At 44.1% G+C, this 20,258-nt stretch overlaps 1 protein-coding gene across 2 annotated transcripts in view; it reads right to left on the reverse strand.

Annotated features, from left to right (window-relative positions):
- Positions 1-20,258, reverse strand: part of ASTN2 (astrotactin 2) — a 746,156-nt gene that overhangs the window by 489,113 nt on the left and 236,785 nt on the right. For both annotated transcript variants that reach the window (XM_036329825.1, XM_036329824.1), the window contains exon 5: positions 4,376-4,483. In XM_036329825.1, coding sequence (XP_036185718.1) covers positions 4,376-4,483 — 108 coding nt within the window. The remainder of the gene's footprint in view (positions 1-4,375; positions 4,484-20,258) is intronic.

Below are 20,258 nucleotides of genomic sequence, written 5' to 3' on the forward strand. Positions count from 1 at the left end.
AGGTGATTCTCAGACTATACCAGGGGTGGGCAAACTTTTTGACTCGAGGGCCACAATGGGTTCTTAAACTGGACCGGAGGGCCGGAACAAAAGCATGGATGGAGTGTTTGTGTGAACTAATATAAATTCAAAGTAAACATCATTACATAAAAGGGTACGGTCTTTTTTTTTTTTTTAGTTTTATTGATTTCAAACGGACCGGATCCGGCCCGCGGGCCGTAGTTTGCCCACGGCTGGACTATACCATAAATCTCCTGTCCAGTGGATCTTATTGCCCCAAATCAAATTTTAGCTGATGCAGTTCAGAATATTTTCAAGGAAAGGGGAATTTCAGGAGGAAAGAACTAAATTTCTTGAGCACCTCTGGTTGAGTTCTGGAACCTTCCATCTCCACACAGGAGTACTCTGCGAGGTAGGTGTCAACAGCTCTATTTGATACAGAGGGAAGCTTCTGGATGCTAAAAGCCCAGCCATACACAGGAGATGAAGTAAAGTCAGGACTCACAGCCAGGTCCAGCTGAATGTAATGTCACTTCTAGCCCCATATGGGGCATGTTAAAAAGAGAGACCCAGGTAGGAAAAACCTGCTGGATGCTTTTTTCTCTTCTCCCATTTCATTGCTCTCTCTACCATCAGCACTAGGTATATCCACCCCTGCCAGGGAACCTCCTGGACTTGCTACATCTCTTCAAAGGTCACCCGCTCCAATGTGCTCCAAGCACCCAGGCAGAGTGGGTTTCTAGCATCAGTCCTCAGGCCCCCTCCCCCTGCCAGGAATGCCACCTGAAGGCTTTCTCTGGCATCGACCTTGAAGTGGAAGCATGAGCAGGCCTGAGGCCTCCGTGCTGCCCAGCAGGAGCAGGAGGGAGAAGGGAAAGGAGAGAGGACCACTCCCAGCAAGTGACAGTGGAGTGAGAGAAAACAAGGAGAAGCGCCACAAAAGCAACCTCCACCCTGAGCACTTGCAGCCATCCAGACACTGGGCCAGGCATGCCTGTCCTTCATTAATTCATTAACCATTCATTCATTCATTCAAAACAATGCATGCAGTTTCCACTCTCGACCCATCCGTGTGGCTGGTGCCCAGGATGGAAAGCTGGGCACAGAGGAAACTGCACCCATCCTTGTGAAGCGCCCAGGTCAGGGTGGTGTACAAACACAGCCCAGAGGACATATCTGCAAATGTAAAGTTACAGCGGCCATGAGGTCTACAGTGGGGAAGAACACAGGAACTGGAACAGAATAAACAGGGAAATGCGGTGTGGGGATGGCTTCCCGGAAGACATACCGTTTCCGTGGAGATGCCAGCGACTGGGAAGGAGGCAAAGGGCAGGGTAGTGTGCCAGGAAAGAACACTGGGGAGGTTCTGGCAGGACAGTGCCAGGGAGGAGGCCTGAGTGGGAGGAGTAACAGCCCTGGGCAGGTGGGCAGGCCGGACCCTCAGAGGTCTGTAGGTGGTAAGAAGGTCACATTCCCCCTTCTAAGCAGAGAAGCAACGGTAGGGATCCCGTTGTTACTGGGTTGGAAGATGGTTAAATGAGGCCATTGAGAAGGTGACGTTAGCAGTTTTTAAGCAAAGAACATAGGTGACAGGGACTAGGACGGCTACGATGGAAAAAGGAGTAACTTTTTACCGAGACTTATAGCTACAAAGGAGATGCCTGTGTTCCCATTCAATCCTCACAATTACCTTAGAGGGAGGTACTGCCACCCCATTTCAAAGACAAGAATACTGAGTATTGGCTCATGTACGTGGGTGGACAGCCACAGAGCCCTACCTGGGCCTAGGACACTTTCCAGCTTCAACTCTTCTGGGAAGCCCCCACATTTCTCTGGTGTCCCCCCATCTCTCTCTTTCCTCTCAAAGCTGGGACAGTGAGAATAACCCAGATAACATCCCAAAAAGTGTATCATAATCTTCCCCTGCACTGCTCAGCCCCCTGCAGGGCCCTCGGAACAAGGGATACTGAGGAGGAAGAGACAGATGTGGGGGGACCAGAGGTGGAGGGAGAGGGACTGTCACTCTGGACATATGTGGAGGGCGGAGATGAAGCAAGTGGCTCTGGCATTCAGCTGGCAAGAGGGCCGGAGGAAGGTGTGTGTGTGCCGGGGGGGGGGGGGGGGATGGCGAGGGGCAGGGGCACCACAGCCCTGGCATCCTCGCCATCCTGGAAACACTTCCCGGCCTTTGAGTGGGCGGAGGCACCGGGCCAAGTCACTTCCCTCACGTCCTGCGGTTTGCTTTTGCTTCGCTAAGTTTACCTCTGATTTACGAGGGGAACGCTCAATGATGGATGTGTTCCCAATTAGCTATAAATAGCCCAGTCCTGCAGAGGAGACCCACCACCTTGCCCAGCCGAATTCTGGCAGCAGTTTGGGGAGAGGGAGAAGACAGGTCAAGAATCATCCATCATCAACTTCTAAATCTCCAATGCCGCAGATACCAGCCAGCCCAGACATGGGGAGGAGGGGGAGGCAAGGCCACTGCTTCGAATGGCTGCAGAGGTGATGTGCCAACTCAGGCACCCCCACGCGGGGACCTTTCAGTGAAAGGCACCAGGAATAGTGAGATATAAAAAACGAGACGTGAACTGACATGAACAACATCTACTTCTTTGGCCCTTAATATATACCAGGCACCACAATACATTTTTTTTTAATATATCACAACCAAAATCCACCTTCAAGTTTCTGTGAGGCAGTTACGAGACCCATTTCACAGATAAGAAGACTGAGGTATAGGGAAGGAAGATAACTTGCTTAAGAGCAAAAGGAGCCCAGAGAAGCTGTGCCCTCTGTGCTCTTTGAACACAGGGGTGGAAAGCATGCAGGGTCATTGTGTGGGGAAGCCTCTTCCCAACCACAGGCACTTCCCCAGACCACTTCCTGGAGAGGCACGAGGACCACAGGCTGCCATGTGCCTTGATGAGCTGCCTTCCCGGTTGCCAGAGGACCCTGCTATTTTTTTTTATATAATATATTTTTATTGATTTCAGAGAGGAAAGGGGAGAGAGAGAGAGAAAGAGAAAGAGAGAGAGAGAGAGAGAGAGAGAGAGAGACATCAATGATGAGAGAGAATCATTGATTAGCTGCCTCCTGCATGCCTCCTAGAATCATTGATTGGCTGCCTCCTGCACGCCTCCTACTGGACATCGAGTCCACAACCTGGGCATGTGCCCCTGACTGGAATTGAACCCAGGAACCTATAGTCTGAAGGCCGATGCTCTATCCACTGAGCCAAACCAGCTAGGGCAGGACCCTGCTTCTTTTCAGGGCCTGCTCCAGGCCCATGGAGTTGCCCTTCGTCACCAGGATGCTGGCACCCCAGGTTCTTTTCTAGGAATGTGATCTTGAACGTGCTAATTTCTCATCCTTACAAAAACGCTCAGGGGTGAGGAATTGTATGCACAGGTACCTTCCTGAAATATGGTCTATTTTCCCTTCAGAGCAAATTTTATCCCCGAGAACGATGGACCTTGGCCCCTGGTGGCTTTAGCCCCGCCCCAGCGTGTTGATGTTTACATTGCGTGTCATTGTGAGCAACGATCATTCAGTGACACTAGTTTCACCCGCTGGAGGCACGGCCCACAGAGTCACAGGGTGGCGTGTTCACAGGGCCCAACTGTCCTTCTGGTCCTGGTGTCAGGTGAGTAGAATTTCCTGAATCAACGCTGGTTCTGTCCCATAGCCTCTGCCCATTGTATGGCTGAATACATTTCCTTCGGCCCTTTGATGGCGGAGAATCCTGCCTTACACCGTCAGCTGGCTCTGAGAACCACCAGGCAGTATGGCACAGGTTACCCTGCAGCGCTCTAACCTGCCTTTCAATAACTTTCCTCCTTCCTCTTCCCTTTCCATCTGATTCTCTTAGTTACTTCACTTCCTGTGCTGGATTTTCTTTAACTGTACAAACTTAAAAGAACCCACCCCTAAATCCTTAGGGCAGCGGTTCTCAACCTGTGGGTCGCGACCCCTTTGGCAGTCAAACGACCCTTTCACAGGGGTCGCCTAAGACCATCCTGCATATCAGATATTTACATGACGATTCATAACAGTAGCAACATTACAGTTATGAAGTAGCAACGAAAATAATTTTATGGTTGGGTCACAACATGAGGAACTGTATTTAAAGGGCCAGAAGGTTGAGAACCACTGCCTTAGAGGAATGAAGTGGGACAGAAAGCACACACAGGCTGAAGGGAGAGGGTATGGTGATGGCCACTCGCCTAGCCAGGGCTTCGCTGCTAAGCTCAGTGCCGACTGCACTGGGACCACAGGGTGAGGAAGACTCAGGGTCTGTCATGAAACACGAAATCCGCCGCCCAGGGTTTCCTCCTACGAAGTGGTCCTGGAACCTTCCCGAGGCCTCCGTTACCTTTGCTGCGGCGGCGGCTGCGGTACTGCTCCGTGTAGAAGGTCAGCTGCGTCTCGTCGTCTGCCTCTGACCCTGATGTCCCCTTGGTTCTCCCGAAGCTGATGCCCCCTGCGAGGAAGCACATCCATCAGTCATCGCGGCCTTGGCAGCTTCTTAGACCCTCCTCCTTCCCAAGATGGACAACCCCAGCCCGACTTCTTTCTGTAAGTCCCAGGGCACCCGGGGGTGGGCGTGGCTTAGGGAAGGAGCTGGGGTTCTAACCGGTGCCTTGGCAGCCCCAGGGTGGTGTGACCTTGAGGAAGCACAGGCTCCTTCTTGCTAAAACAGGGACAACAACTATTAACCTTGCAGGATTGCTTCGAGGATGAAAGGAGACAGGACAGGTGAAATGCCCGGTCCATGGTGGCTACTAAATAATTGAGAGCTATATTGGTTGCTTAAGTGCGATGAGCCTGCCTCCAAGAAACACTCCGGGCAACTTGATTTCACACACATTTCGGCCAAGTGCTTACTGTATACCAGGCCCAGAGCCAGACACTGGGCATACAGGGATACAACCGATCCTTGCCAACCAGGGGATCATAAGCTAGTCGTGGCGACAAACGGGGTCCCATGGTGCTTTTAACCTCACTCATGGCTATGCTTTCCACACAACAAGACCCTGGAACAAGGGGGAGAGCAACCCGTCACCGCACAGGTGACCTGGGAGTCTTTGTGGAGGAAGGGAGATGGAGTCGGGGCTGGAAGGATGGATGAGGCTGCGGTGGAAGGAAATGGAGTTCCAAGGAGAGGTAAGAGCTGGGGCAACCCTGGGTGGGGAGTGTGGGCAGGTGGCAGCCCCATCGGGTGAAGCACTGACTGGGAGGGACATGCTGCTAGAGGACACGTGGAAGGCCGTGGGTGTCACTGAGGATGGATGTCACAGAAGCTTCTGGAGCAGGAGGATGAGCTCACTGCTGTGCATACCAGGGAGGACATGATAGTGGCGCGCAGATCTGTGGCTTGCTCCCAATGCCTGTGTGGGTTTTCCACTTCCCATAGCTCCTGCTGCGAACCGGTGTAATGGTGCTATTGGCAGGAACTCACTCAGGCTTAGCTACATCCTAGGGATGCCTCCAGCAATCCACGTGTCCAAGCACATAGATGCCATGCCTCTGACTATCGTGGCTGCTTCTCCAGTTCCCCCTGCCCCATCCCCACCCATCTGACCCTCACCTCCCTCCTTAACTACCAAGGTACCATTTTCAGAAAGAAAACTGAGGCTCAGCGAGGCTGCCTCTACACCAAGCTGTCCAATAAAAATATCATGTGAGCCACACATGCAATGTTAATTGTTCTAGTAGCCACGTTAAAAGGGTAAAAGTAAACATTAGTTTTCAGAATATATCTATTAAACCCAATATACTAAGAGCATTGTCATTTTAACATGGAATTAATGTAAATTATGCTGAAATAGTTTATAGATTTTGCACAATAAGTCTTTAAAACCCAGTGTGTATTTTACACATAAGAATATCTCCGTAGAGAGTAGCCGGGTATCAGGTGCCCACCGTGGCGGGGAATGCGGGTCTGGAAGCACTCACACAGCCACTATTCCTGAGCGTAATTAAGGACCGGGATCTGGGCGCAGGAGAGAGATGAATAAGCCACGGGCCCCACGAAGGCATTGAATCATTTTTTAATGTGACTTGGAAGAAAAATGGTGCAGCTCGGATTCCATTAAAAGACAATGGCCATTGCTTCTGCCCTAAGGCACTTAGCCTCTAGCAGGTTTCTGCACTGGCTTCATCCATGAGCCCAAGAGGTCAAGCACGTCTGTGGGAAGGAATCAGGGCACTGAAGTCAGACCCCAGTTCTAATTCTTGGTCTCCCTCATTAGCTGAGTGGGCGTGGATAAGGCCCCTAACCTCTCCAAACTCATCTTTAAAAGAAGAGGGACACTAACTCTCAGCTCACGTGGATAGTATGAGGGAAGGTGCATGTGCTACATGTAACTAGTTGACACACAGACCACACATAGGGATGGTGAGGCACATTCATTTATTCGAGGTTTGCCCAAGTTTCTTAGGAGAGAAGAAGCACCGAGGGATGGGTGGTGACTCCCTGGCCTCTGTGACATCCTGGGGAGGTGGCAGCCACCCAGGACGTCTAGCCTCTGAGTGTCCATCTAACCTGAAGAGGCCACAGGCCAGGTACAGACTGACTTGGAGAGGATTCGGTCGAATGGGCCCCCTTGGCTAGCATTATAATATGAAATCGTTGACTTCATGACCTAAAGTACAGCCATTCATTACTCAGGGCTGCTCGCGTACTTCCATTTAGGAGCTGAGAGAATGTGAGAATGGCCAGAGACCGGCAGGAGGACAGAAGAGGAGCCACAAGGTCCCCTGCCCTGTTCCAGGAGCCCCTGGTTCTGCTGGTCCCGAATGAGAAGAGGTGGAGCCGTGAAGAAGATGGGCCAAGCACAGACCTCGGCGGGATGTGCACCGCTCTGGGCACTGCCTATGCAGTATCCCGTCCACACTCCGCAAGCGGCCCAAGAGGCAGGGACCGTCTCAGGTTTACGGAGGGCAATCCAACCTTCAGAGTTTCAATGCTGCGTATCAATGATCACACGTTACGAATGGCATCACCCTCAGATTTGAACGCAGCTTCCGTCTCATGGAAAACCCTCTGCTCTCATGAAAAGATTAGTCATTAGGGAAATGCAAATCCAAGCCAAAGGAAAACAACCGGTTCCTATCTACCAGGCTGACCACAATCAACCGAATGGGACAGAACAGGTGTCGGAATAGACGTAGAGAGACTGGACCCTCATACACTGCTGGTGGGAATGCAAGCTGAGGCAGCCACTGTGGAACATCGTTTGACATTTCCTCAAGAAGTTAAACACAGTTATCACATGACCAAGCCATTCTGCCCTAGGAATGGAAGGCAGGGCATTCCAATACACGACTGTTCACAGCAATACTATTTACAATAGCAAAAAGGTAGAAAAAAGACAAGCACTCCAATGTCCACCCACTGATAAAAGGATAACCGAATGTGGAGTATCTATATAATGGAATATTATTCAGCCCTTGAAAAGGGAATGCTGATATGGTATAATGTGGATAGACCTTGCAAACGTTCTGCTAAGTGGGAAAAAAAAAAGCCAGATTTAAAAGTTCATATGTCATACTATTCTGTTCATATAAAATATCCCAAACCAGTAAACTCATAGAGACAGAGAGCAATGGTGGCAGCCAGGGCTGGGCAGAGGGAGAAGAGAAATATGAAGTGATCATTAATGAGTCTGGAGTTTCCTTCGAGTGTAATGTAGATGTCTGGGTCTACCTAGAGGTGATAGTTGCATAAGCTTGTGAATCTACAATATGGCAATGAATTATACATTTTAAAATAGTTAATGGATAATGTTTTATGTGAATCTTAGCTCAATAAGTAAAATAATTTTTTAAAAAACAGACCCTCTGTTCTCTTTGTAACAGCACAAGACTGATGACAGAACTGTAGAATGATGGAATTGTGTGTGTGTGTGTGTGTGTGTGTGTGTGTGTGTGTGTGTGTGGCAGGGGTGGGGGAGGGGGGGAAGGGACACAGAGAGGAGGTATTCCAGAGCCACACTGAAAGGGGCCCAGCTCAGGCCCCGAGTCTTGACCCCATGTTTGAGAAAGCAGTGGGTGACCCTTTCGTTTGTCTTGGACCCACTGGTCATCTAAAAAAAATAATAATACCTCACTCATTTGCTTGTTCATTCATTTAACAATTATCAACACTGTTCTAGACATTGAGAATAGGGCGGCGAACAGCAGTCAAAGACTTCCTGACTTCCTGGAACTTCCTTTCTGATGAGGAAGCAATTAAGATACTCCGGGCATGATGCTAAGCCCTTCACAGGGGAATTCTCTCAATTTTACTGATAAATAAATGAAGATATTCAGAGGCGTTTAGAGCCTCCCAGAGATGACACAAACATTTGGCAGCAAACTAGGAACCTGAGCCCAAGTTTGGAGCGAATCAGGGCAGCCGAGCAAGTTGAAAGTCATATGATGGGAGAGGCTGGAGCAGGAGCGAGGCTGAGCGGTCTTTCCTGGGCCTGTGAAATTAACTCACTGTTCTCTGAGGACTACCTTCTCTGACTGGGCTGTCCTGCTCAGCGGCCTCGGCAGGCCCACCTCTCCACCCTCCAACGCCTGCACTCTGGCTATCATGATGGATGGCGGTGACATGTTAAATTATTCAGGCTCTGTGTCTTCCTCGAGCTGGTGACAGCGATATTGCATTTTCAGATTGCCCAGGAATGCGCCAGATAGAGAAATATGCAGCTTGGGAAGGTAAAATCCCACCTGACCCCCAACCGCCCAAGGAATGCAAATGGAACCAGTTCTAGAAAGAGGACCAAAGCAGCTATGACTTCTAGTCCTTCCTAAGCCACACAAGGGATCATCGTTCTGAGCTCTAGAGCTACACCTCAGATGAGCATAGGCATTCACCCCTTGAAAGGCTCTGACCATAAGCGCTACCTGCCATTGGGCACTGCTAGATGCCAGACACGGTGCCAGGCACGTTACTCACACGTGACCACATATTCTTATTCCTCCAGATGTGGAGACAGAGGCTGAGAGAAGCGAAGACCCGTATCTGCAGTCATAGGACCTGAATTCAAACATAGTTTATCTGATCCCTCAGGAAAGATGATCCCGGAGCATTCTGGGGATTCATGTTAAATTTTTTAAACTGATCTTTACGGTTAAAAATTCTTTATGGTAAAATATAATTAAACATGACTATTTAAAACTTCAGAAAAAATGTAGAAATGGCCAGAGGCCCACGTACAGGGAACTGGTTTAAAAAAATGATGGCATGTCTCTAAAATAGACTTTCATGAGACCATTAAATACAGTGACATAGATCTATATTTATTGACATGCAGTCCTCTCCATGATACATTGTTGAGTGAAAAAGTATACAGGGGAGAATGCCAAGAGGACATCCATGCACACTTATACACAACTGCAGGTATTTAGTGCGATTTCCACTGAGTGTGTGCAACAAAAACAAATAGTACATTGTAATATAAAAAATGGATTATAGAAAACTAAAAGTTATTCTGAAATGTTCACGATCAAGAGTTAGGAAGTAACTTTTAACGAGCGTATTGGGAAACTGTAAGTGCAAAATGACCCTACCCTGTTTTAAAAATGTACACACAGAATGTGTGTAAATGTATGCATGTACATGTATATACACATACATATAGAAATAAACATATTAAGGATATTCTCTGGATAGTAAGATTGGAAGCATTTAACATTTTTTCTCTTACTGTTGCTCATCTGCATTTTTAATTTTCCTCCACTGACTACTAATAAAAAAGACAATAAAAGTGATGTTGATTTTTTAAAAATTGGTTGTTTCCTGCTGCAAGGGAAGCTCATGCCTCAGCTGACCTTTTCTGTAAAATGGACATTTCAGAGATAGCCATCCCACTACCCAAGAAGAGAGATCTCTCAATTTATCCTCAAATTCTGGCCCAGAAATCTATCTATGGAGGAGAGGCTCTCCACTCAAGCTCATCTCAGCATGTCATGAAAGGTCAGGCTCAAGTTCTGGAATATTTCTTTGCTCCCTGTGGGAGGCTGAATTTTCCAGAGAAGGCCACAGCACACCCTCCCATTCCACATTTTCTTCTGTAACGGGACTTGGCTCCTCCCCCAACAAAGATGGAGATTAGTTCCTGGCCCCTGGGTCTGGGCTGCCATAGGGGCACACTTTTAATAAAGAGGCTGCAAAGGAAGTGACTCCGCCGACCTTATGGGACTGGGCCATAAGAGACAGCGCAGCTTCTGCCTGGCTGTCCTGAAATGCTGACTATAGATGCTGACCCCCTCATTGGAAACTGGCCACGGCACCGTGATAAGACTTAGCCACATAGATAGGCTGAGGGTAAGTGGTCCAGTCGACAGTCCCAGCTGAGCCCAGCTTTTCAAACAACCCAGGCAAGGGGGCAAACATGTGAGAAAAGGAGCTTCTAGTGGATTCCAGCCCCCAGCCATTGGAGTCACCCACAGGTGTCTGAGTATTTCCCACTGAGTCCTGGTCATTGTGGAACCGAGACAACCTACCTGCCCTTTCTCATGTACCAATTCATGGCTCCTAGAATCCATGAGCATAGGATTGTTGTTGTCTTCAGGCACTAAGTGTGGCAACCAGAACACTCCCCTTGTCCAGTCCTGTGAAAACATCCACACTCCTTCTAACCTGTCACCAGTCCATGCATCTATTTGCAAGTTTTTACAACTGGATTTTATTGTCTCATAAAGTGAGTGCGTTTTGTAAATTTTTTAAAAAATATTTAAGCATGTATCTATTCATTCACTTATGTCAGAAATACATGCTAGGATCCAACTATACGCTTTGCACTTTTGTTATTGCATAAATTACACTATGTCATATATGTATGTATATGTACACATCTAGATATACATCCAGATTTACATGTATATCACTATCTTCATCTGTAACTATATCTATACCTATCTCCACCAAAGTATTAATAGCGTTTTTTGAACACTGAGATTTTCATCTTTTTGTTTACCTCTCTTCCTTTTTTTGTTTTAACATGAACTGAGATCATCTGTGGAAATTAAAATTAAGCTAAATAAAATATATCTATATCTTACCCATTATCCCATGTCATTAAGTATTGATTTCTTTTTTTTTAATTTATTGCTTAAAGTATTACAAAGGGTATTACATATGTGTCCATTTTATCCCCCTGATTTCTTTTTGTTAATTGTTTTATTGCTTAGAGTATTACAAAGAGTATCACAAATGTCTCCTTTTTTCCCCGCCCTTGATTTCAATAACATTTAATGTCTGCAATACCCTGAAGTATCAATGGATCATCACTTACTTAAACAATCCCCTGTTGTTTAATTTTTATGTTGTTTTTAGCTTTTCACTATAAAATTGCCTTGCATGCTCCTAAATGGTATCTCTTTCTACACATCCCCATGCATCCATGTGTAGAATGTTTTCAGAGGAGAAAGATGAATGGCTTGGTCAAAGGACAGGGACATATTTAAAGGTTTTGATTCATGTCAAGATGTCCTCCAGAAAGGTTATACCAATTTCACCCTGGCCAGCTGTCCACAGGAGTCATCATTTCACTACGTCCTCTACGACTCCGGGTATTATATCATTGCTCAGTCTTGTGGTTTTGATATGCATCCCATATTTCAAATTCATTCTGTTGAATTTGCTCAAGTCCTTTTGGAGTTTTGAAGCCCAGAGCTAGGCATGGTAACCCGGGGGTGAGCTGAGCCACACAGAGAAATGGACTCTCACCTCCCATTCGGTGAGCATGAGACTGACTATAATGCGGCCCAGGGCTGCTTCTGCTGTCCGGGCAGCGGACTTGGACTCAGTGTGTCCTCAGTTCTTTGTTCACACGCACTGCAAATAATTCTGGTCTTTCCCACCCTGTATTTGAAGAATTGATTTTTCTAAATCAAAGTAAAGAACGTGTTGTACCACCAAATTGCATCTGTATCTTTTGGCCCTTCTTCTAGTGTCTCAAGTTAGTGTTTTGCTCCTAATCCTATGATCTCATGATTTCCCTCTTCCCTGGCAGCACGCCCTCTGTGAACTGGATAAATACGAAAGGAGCAGCATGTAAGGAAAAGAAACAATAGTTACTGAGTGTTTACAGCATGTGAAGCCACAGCAGTTTATGTACGTTAAAAGCATACAGTACATAGGAGAATATAATTAGGTTGGTGCTAATATCCTTGTTTTAATATTAGGAAATTGATGTCTGCAAGGGTTATCTGTCTTGGTCAAGGCCACCCAGTCAGTGAGGAGAAGGGGCTGGGTGGGAAGGCTAATTTCGGTCCTTGCTATGCCCAGTCTCCCACGCCAGTCTTCCCCAATCTAAGGCAAAGGCATCAGCATTGAGGAGACCTGAATGAGAACAGACCATGATAGCTCATGGCTAGAGAACTCCCTTCAGGTTGACATCAGCCCCATAATACAAACTCTTCCAGTACATATAATCAAACAAATATGAAGCATCTGACCCGACTACCAAGCAATCTACAGTCTTCCCCTTTGGAAAAAAAACCTCAGTAAATATCTGTTGAGATTCTACAACGGGCCAGGCAGTGGGGCAGGGGGTATGCACTGGGAAGTGAAACAGACATACTCCCTGCCGTCACAGGGCCTGCACTTACCTGGGCGATAGACTATTCAGATAAATACATGTAAAAATTAATACACTTATGCCCAGCCGGTGTGGCTCGGTGGCTGAGTATTGACCTATGAACCAGGAGATCATGGTTTGACTCCCAGTCAGAGCACACCAAGCTTGATCCCCAGTAGGGGGTGTGCAGGAGGCAGCTGACTGGTGATGTTTCTCTCTCATCGATGTTTTTATCTCTATCCCTCTCTCCCTAAAAAATAAATAAAAACATAATTTAAAAAATTAATACACTCATGAGAAAGCTCTATCAAATATCTGCTGGCACCCAGATCCTGTGTCGGTGGTAACTCCCCTGTGCAACAAAGCTATTCAAAGTAGAAATGCAGTTGGCCTGGTGACTTATTCTGAGTGAACCCATGATGGCTTCTAGTGCTCTCAGCTTCCCTTCCTGCATGTTCACTAGGTACACTGACCTCATTGTTCTTGGGAATGAAAATAAAGTTTCAATGGTGCATCATCAACTACTGAAAAGCAGGATAAGATTAGTTTTTCTTCAGATGTTAGAACCTCCTCTACCTAAAACTCTGAGTATAACTAACTCTGTAGTTCTGAAAAAAATACTTTCAAATTAATTTAGCTGTGGAAAAGTAATTTGTGGGGTTGGGTCTGGAGAAGGAAATTGAGGCAGACACTTCAAAGTAAAGACTCAGAACCTCCTCTGTGTGTTAGCACTCCATTCCTATAAGCATCTTTGTTCTCCCTTTCCTAGTTTTTAGATTTTTTTTCCCTGATAAAAGTGACAGATCTGACAGATTCAGAATGAATTTAATTTTGTACTTTCATCTGGTAATAAGGTTTCGGTTGTTTCAATGCAACGAGACAATCATATCCTTGTTCTTATTGTTTCAAAACCAATTTTAAAAGCTTGTGTTAGTTTTGTTTGTTTTCTTTCAAATGTCCCCATTAGGCATTGATAAATTTGAAGTTTCAGCCTTTTGGGGAATATTTTCATAAATTTGGACTAAACTGTTACACATTTTTGGGCCTTTTCTCCATCTTTTAGATTTCTGTGCAAACATGTTTTCTTCATACTCCCCAAATTCCTCCTTCATTGTTATTCACTTTAAATATTTGTTCAGATTTTCATTTCTCAGAATCTTCCTCTCCTAATACATGTATTTCATTTTAGCCTCTCCAGTCTTAAGACCAGAAAAATCTCTCCTCTGGCATGAAAATATTATGCGTATTCATAAATACTTGGTTATAATTCTTCCTCTTTGAAATAGAAATGTTATTTCTTCGTTTAATAATATCCAGTGCTGACAAGGGTTTTATGAAATAATTATTTTCCCAAATTGCTGCAAGCAGTGTAAATGTGTACGGTCCTTTTGGGAAGCAATTTGGCAATATAAAAAAATGCCTTAAAAATGTCCATCCCTCTTGACCCACTTCTGGGAATTCACCCTAAGGGAACCATCCTAAATACAGAAAAAAGATTTATGCAGTATTATACTCATTGCAATGCTATTTATAAATATAAGAAAATGGAAAATAACCTTAATGGGAAACTTGAGTGGAATGGTTAATTATGTTGGAATATTAAATGAGCCTAGATGATAATAAGATATTATAGAAAATGTTTTTGTCCAATACCGATTTCAAGAAAGGGGGAGGGGGGGGTCAAAAACATAAATTCTATATTGCAAAATGAATACTAGTGAACATAGTGGAGATTTTGCTTCTGGTCTGGAAGATATTCACAGACCAACCCTCCTACAGCTAACAATAAATTCTGGAGAAAATACAAAGACAAACAAAAGCACTACTGGAAGGCTCTGGAAATAACAAAAGCAGAAGCTGAGACTTGGGGAAAGCAGGCAACATAGGATGAACCTCCCATGCATCCAGCTTTGCCTGAGGTTAGGTTGCAATTTCCATATGGCGCAGGGCAGCTGAAGCACCAAGAGAAATCTGCTGTCTTTCGAAACTGAGGACCCAGTGGATGGATCCCACTCAGATCCACCAAGTCCACCAGGGAGAAAAGGGGCAGCACAGGGAAGTGCCTCACAATTGGTATGTGATCTCTGCATCGTCTCTGGCTGACCTCTGAACCACTCATGTATAAGGCAGACTCCAACCAGCTCAGCTAAAGCAAAAACAACGGCTGCTCTCCCCAGGCATGGCAGCCTGAGTCTCACTGCTGCGAAAGTCAACTGCCTGCGAAAAACAAAATATCAACATTCTTGGGAGAAATAGAATCCAAAAATCTTCATACAATAAATTCACAATTTCTAACATTCGATGCAAACGTATCCAACATGTGGTGAAGCAGGAAAGTTTCATCCATTCCCAAGAGAAAAGACAATGGACAGAGGCCAACCTAAGATGACCCAGGTGCACAAGGACTTCAACACAACACCACCTGTGCTCAGATAGGTAAAGCAAAGATGATTACAATGAACACAAAATATAAGAATTATTAGCAGGAAAATATATAAAATCATTATGAAACAGATTTATGAATATTTTTTTAAATCACTGGATGGGCTTAAAGACGAATGAAGATAACATAGAAAATAATCATTGGCCTTAAAGGCCAATCTGAAGAAGAGACAGAAGACTGCAAAAGAGTAAATAGTGTCTAAGGGATTCATGGGACCACATCAGAAGTTCTAAATATAGATAAATGGAGTCTCAGAGAAGGCGAGGAGAGAGAATAGAGTCTTAAAAAATAAATATAATGACTACAATTAACCAAATTTAGTGTAAGAGACAAACTACCAAATTCATAAAGCTCAGCGGACACAAAATGGATGAACATAGGGTGGAGGAGAGCCTATACTTATAGTCAAATTGCTGAAAATCAAACAGAGACCGCTTTAACCATTTCAATAAAGACAACAAAATTTTTTAAGCAGACAGATTAGAAAGGAAGAAATAGAACTATTATTTTTGCAGTTGACATAGTCTTTAGAATTAAAAACACAATACGTGACTTTAGAGTGGTTGAAAGATAACAGATTAATATATAGAAGTTAATTATATGCTTAGCTATAGGCATCAAATAATTGGAAAATAAAATTTCAAAATCAATTCTACTTATGATAGTGTAAGAACCTCTAAGTACTCAATAGTATGTTTAAGAAAAGGTATGCAAGAGCTCTTCAATAAGAATATAAAACTGTTAAAAGAAATTAAAATAAAAAATGTAAGTGAATGGAGATATACAACCATGTTTTAGATTTCAAGACTGAACATTTTAAAGATGTGACTTCCCCGCCACCTGACCTGTAGGTTAAGTGCAGTCCTAGTTATAATTCCAGCATGCATTTTATGGGGAGGGATGGAAATTGACAAGATAATTCTAAAATTTATATGGAAATGCAAATAACCTAGTATAGTTAAGCAATTTTAAAATAAAATTGAAGGACTTACACTACCTGTTTTCAAGATTTACTATAAAACTGTAGTAACCAAGACTTACTTTTATTGGAGGCAACTATTATCTAGGACGCAGGTATATATATCTTGTCAAATTAAAAGAAATACTTTTATAACATATGAGTTTCTACAAAATACTACAGATTATTGTTTTATGGGTTTCTAATAGTCATATTGTTTGTATTATATTGCCACTTGTTTTGTTCCCTTAATATTGTAATTTCAGAATTTAAATGATATATGTAGATCTAATTCATTATTTTAAAAAGCTATATTATAATTCATTGTATATTATAATATGTGTGGCAAGAGTCTATTTTTGGCTAAAGGGTAGACCTATAGATCAATGGAAGAGAATAGAGAGCACAGAAATATATACAACTGACTTTTGATTAAGATATCAGGAGAAAGTCTTTCCAACAAATGGTGCTGGAACAAGTGGAGAGCCACTTGCTATAAGAAATGGACATAGAAAAAAAAAAGAAAAAAAAGAAATGGACATAGGCCCTTAGTTCACAGCATGCACACATATTAAATAACAAAATGGATCACAGAACTAAATGTAAATGCTACAACTACAAACCTTCTAGAAGAAAACAGGAGAAAAATCTTTGTAACTTTGGCAGAGGTAACGAGCTTAAATAGGAAACGAAATGCATAAACCATAAGAGAAAAAATTATATATAACTTTGTAAAAATGAAAAAAATTTCCTCTCCAAAGGACACCAGTAAGAATAGATAAAGGGAGCCACAGAACAGGAGAAAGTGCCTGTAATACATATATCCAACAAAGGACTTGTATCCAGAATATACAAAGACTCCTGATAATCCTATTTTAAAAAGATAAAGAGCCCAGTTTTAAAAACTGGCAAATAATTTGAAGAATCACTTCAACAGACAAGCCTAAGAATGGCAATATTCGCTGAAGAATCTTTAGTCACTGGGGAAATGCAAATAAAGCCGCAGTGAGATACCACTCCACAAGCACTGACTGGCCTCATCCATTCTGACAAGATTTTGGAGCCGACCAGACTCTCACATGCTGCTGATGAGAACAGGCATCCTGCACCTTCTCTGAAATAAAAACTGTCTCGCAAAAAGTTAAAACTGTGACAAATATATGACCCAGATATTCCAATCGTAGTTATTTACTAAAGAGTAATGAAAGCATGGCCACACAGCACCTTGCGCATAAATGTCCACGGCAGATGTATACACAAGAGCAAAAAACTGGAGTAAACCCAAGTGTCCATCCACAGGTGAATACGTAGAATGAAGCAGATTCATCACTAAAAGGAACTTCTGGCATGTGCATCAATACCGATGCGCCTCAAAAATCATTAAGCTGAGTGAATGACACTAGACACAGAAATGACATGCTGCATAATCCCATTTAGATGCAATTCTAGACGAGGCAAATCCAAGCTAGAGTGACAAAGGGCAGATCTCCGGGGGCCTGGTGTGGGTGGGAAGAAGGATGTGCTACCCAAGGTCCTAAGCAATCTCTATTAAAAAAATTAAAATGAAAAAATCTAAATAAATGGAGAGAGATACATATCATGATGGAAATGTTCACTGGTATATACAGCTTCCAAAACTCATTGAATTGTATACTCTACGTTGATGCAGTGTGCTTTACAAAAATACGCTTTAATAAAGTTGATTTTTAAGTTGCACATAGGAAACTATAAATCGAGCTTGGAAAGAAGTTAGAGCGAGTTTTAAATGCTGGTCATAGTATGTGGGTGATGGCATTACGGGAAATTTGTATTTTTCTGGTTGCACTTCTAGGAATTTTACAAACTTTCCTTAATGAATATGAATCGTTTTAAATTAAAGCACATAAAGCAGTCTATGGCATTTATTAGATTAAGGCCAGTATCCTGTTCCCGGTTAAAGGTATGACTAAGATATATATTTTTGCCCAAGACATATTGTTTCCAAATAATCCTCTTCCTGTTAGTCAGACTTAAGGGCAGAGAGGTCATCCCGGAAAGATAAGTGTTCTCCCTTCTCCTCTACACTTCAGGCATGACATTGGAACAGAGACAATTCAATAATTCATCAAAAATAGTATTTTCAGCTGAATAATATCCATCATAGGGCAACAAAAAAACAACTGGATTTGGAGTTTGGTTCTTTAATTCGGTTACTACCTCGTGTGCTTTTTCAACTTTGCTAATTTTATTTTTATTTTTTTTATTTATTTATTGGAGGGGAGGGGGGAGAGGGAGAGAGAGAGGTTTGTTGTTCCACTTATTTATGCATTCATTGATTGATTCTTGTAAGTGCCCTGACCAGGGATCGAACCCACAACCTGGATGCATCAGGACAACGCTCTAACCAACTGAGCTACCCAGCCAGGGACAATAGTGGTTATAAACATAATGCCCAAATTCTTTGACACAGCTCCCATTCTTGAATCCGGGTGGACTAAAAGAGAATGACAGAGGCTATAATCTTCCCAAGCCCTGTCCGAAGAGCCGTGCAGCCTCACCTGGTTCTCTTGGGAGGGCTGCACTGAGCAAGCCAATCACAGTCCAGGAAGTCTGACTGCCCAGAGATGGCCATGCTGGAGAGGCCAGGGGGAGCAGCAGCAGTCAACAGCCCCCGCTGAGCTGCTAGCCAACATCTGGTGTCAGGGGCCAGCCCTGCCAGTGGCCCCGGGGAAGTCCAGCACAGCTGAGTCTTTGGATGACTGCAATACCTGGTATTCGACTATAATCGCATGAGACACTAAGCAAGAACTGCTTGAATTTCTAACCCAAAAAACTTGTGGCAAAATAAAAGTTGGTTTTAGCCATTATGTCTTGGTATCATTGATCATAGAGCAATACTAAATGGCACCGTGATCTTGGGTGAGTTATTTGACCTCTTTGAACTCTTAAGCCTTGCCTGGCTGGTGTGGCTCAGTGGCTGAGCATCAACCTATGAACCAGGAGGTCATGATTCAATTTGGGCTCAATCCCCAATAGGGGTCATGCAGGAGGCAGCCAATCAGTGATTCTCTCTCATCATTGATGCTTCTATCTCTCTCTCCCTAGCCCTTCCTCTCTGAAATCAATAAATAATAATGATGATGATGATAATAATAGTAATGACAATAAGCAACTCATAAACCTTACATTTCTAATGGGAATACCATCTACTTTTTTTTTTGTAAGACCTAAAAGGATGCTGTAAATCTGAGAGTACCGAGCAAATACTTGCCATTTTATTTCATTCTCTTATTTCCATGTTTAACATGTTTAGTACATATTTATTGAATACCTACTATATGTGAAGCCTGTGTAGGAATCATTGATAAGATATGGAATATGGTTCCTCACATTAAGAACTCACATTTGGATAGAGAAAGTGGTCAAGAAATAAGGTGGTAGACTGTGGTAAGGCCACCACTCCAGGTGAGTGCAGGAGCCATGGGAACCACAGCGGGGGCGACCTCCGACTCTGCTGGGAGCAGAGAGAATGGTCAGACTCTGGAATCGGTGTGGAGGTGGGGAGGCCGAGGAGTGGAGGGAAGATCATTGCACAAGAGAATCGGGCGTCTGGCTTAGCTCGGCAGCAAGTGAGTGTAGACTCAACAAGGAATGCAGACTGTGTGGGCCTACGTAAACTGTGGTGAAAACAGGCACGTGTGAGCACGGTGGAGTCACCCTAGTGTCTATCTTCCATGCACTTTTCTGGCCACGTGAGAAAAAAAGAATAAATAGGCAAACAAATAATCAAGAAAAACAGACTTAAATAACTGCTGCCTTGAATAGTCTTTGTGACTTTGGATCTTCAAAGCATCATACAGGGCCAGGTATGAGATTTCATCAGAAACGTCTCATTCTGCTGGAGGCAGTGATGGGCAAAGGTGATACTGGGAGGCAACAGGAAGGTGGGTCAAAATCTTTGCAAAATCCCTTTTTTAAGTCAGATTTACACAGGGATTTTCCTGCCTCCCTGCCTCCCGTGGCCTAATGGCTGTCCTGTGGCCAGTAGAGTTATTCCTTGACCATAATCATCACCTGTGCAAAGAGTATGCATGCCCGTGTGTGTCCGTGTCTCTGTGTGTGTGTGTGTGTGTGTGTGTGTGTGTGTGTGTGTGTGTGTGTGTGTGTTTGGGGTCAGCAAGAATCCAGGAATCAGAAAAAGAAAGCACCTTCCCATTCGTCATTTCAGTAGGTCGATTTACCACCTCCATGTTGGAGGCAGAATAAGCAGAATGTCACATAACTGATGTGTAAGGCCATG

Source organism: Myotis myotis, unplaced genomic scaffold (genome assembly GCF_014108235.1).
Source record: "Myotis myotis isolate mMyoMyo1 unplaced genomic scaffold, mMyoMyo1.p scaffold_m19_p_12, whole genome shotgun sequence".
Lineage (NCBI taxonomy): Eukaryota > Metazoa > Chordata > Mammalia > Chiroptera > Vespertilionidae > Myotis > Myotis myotis.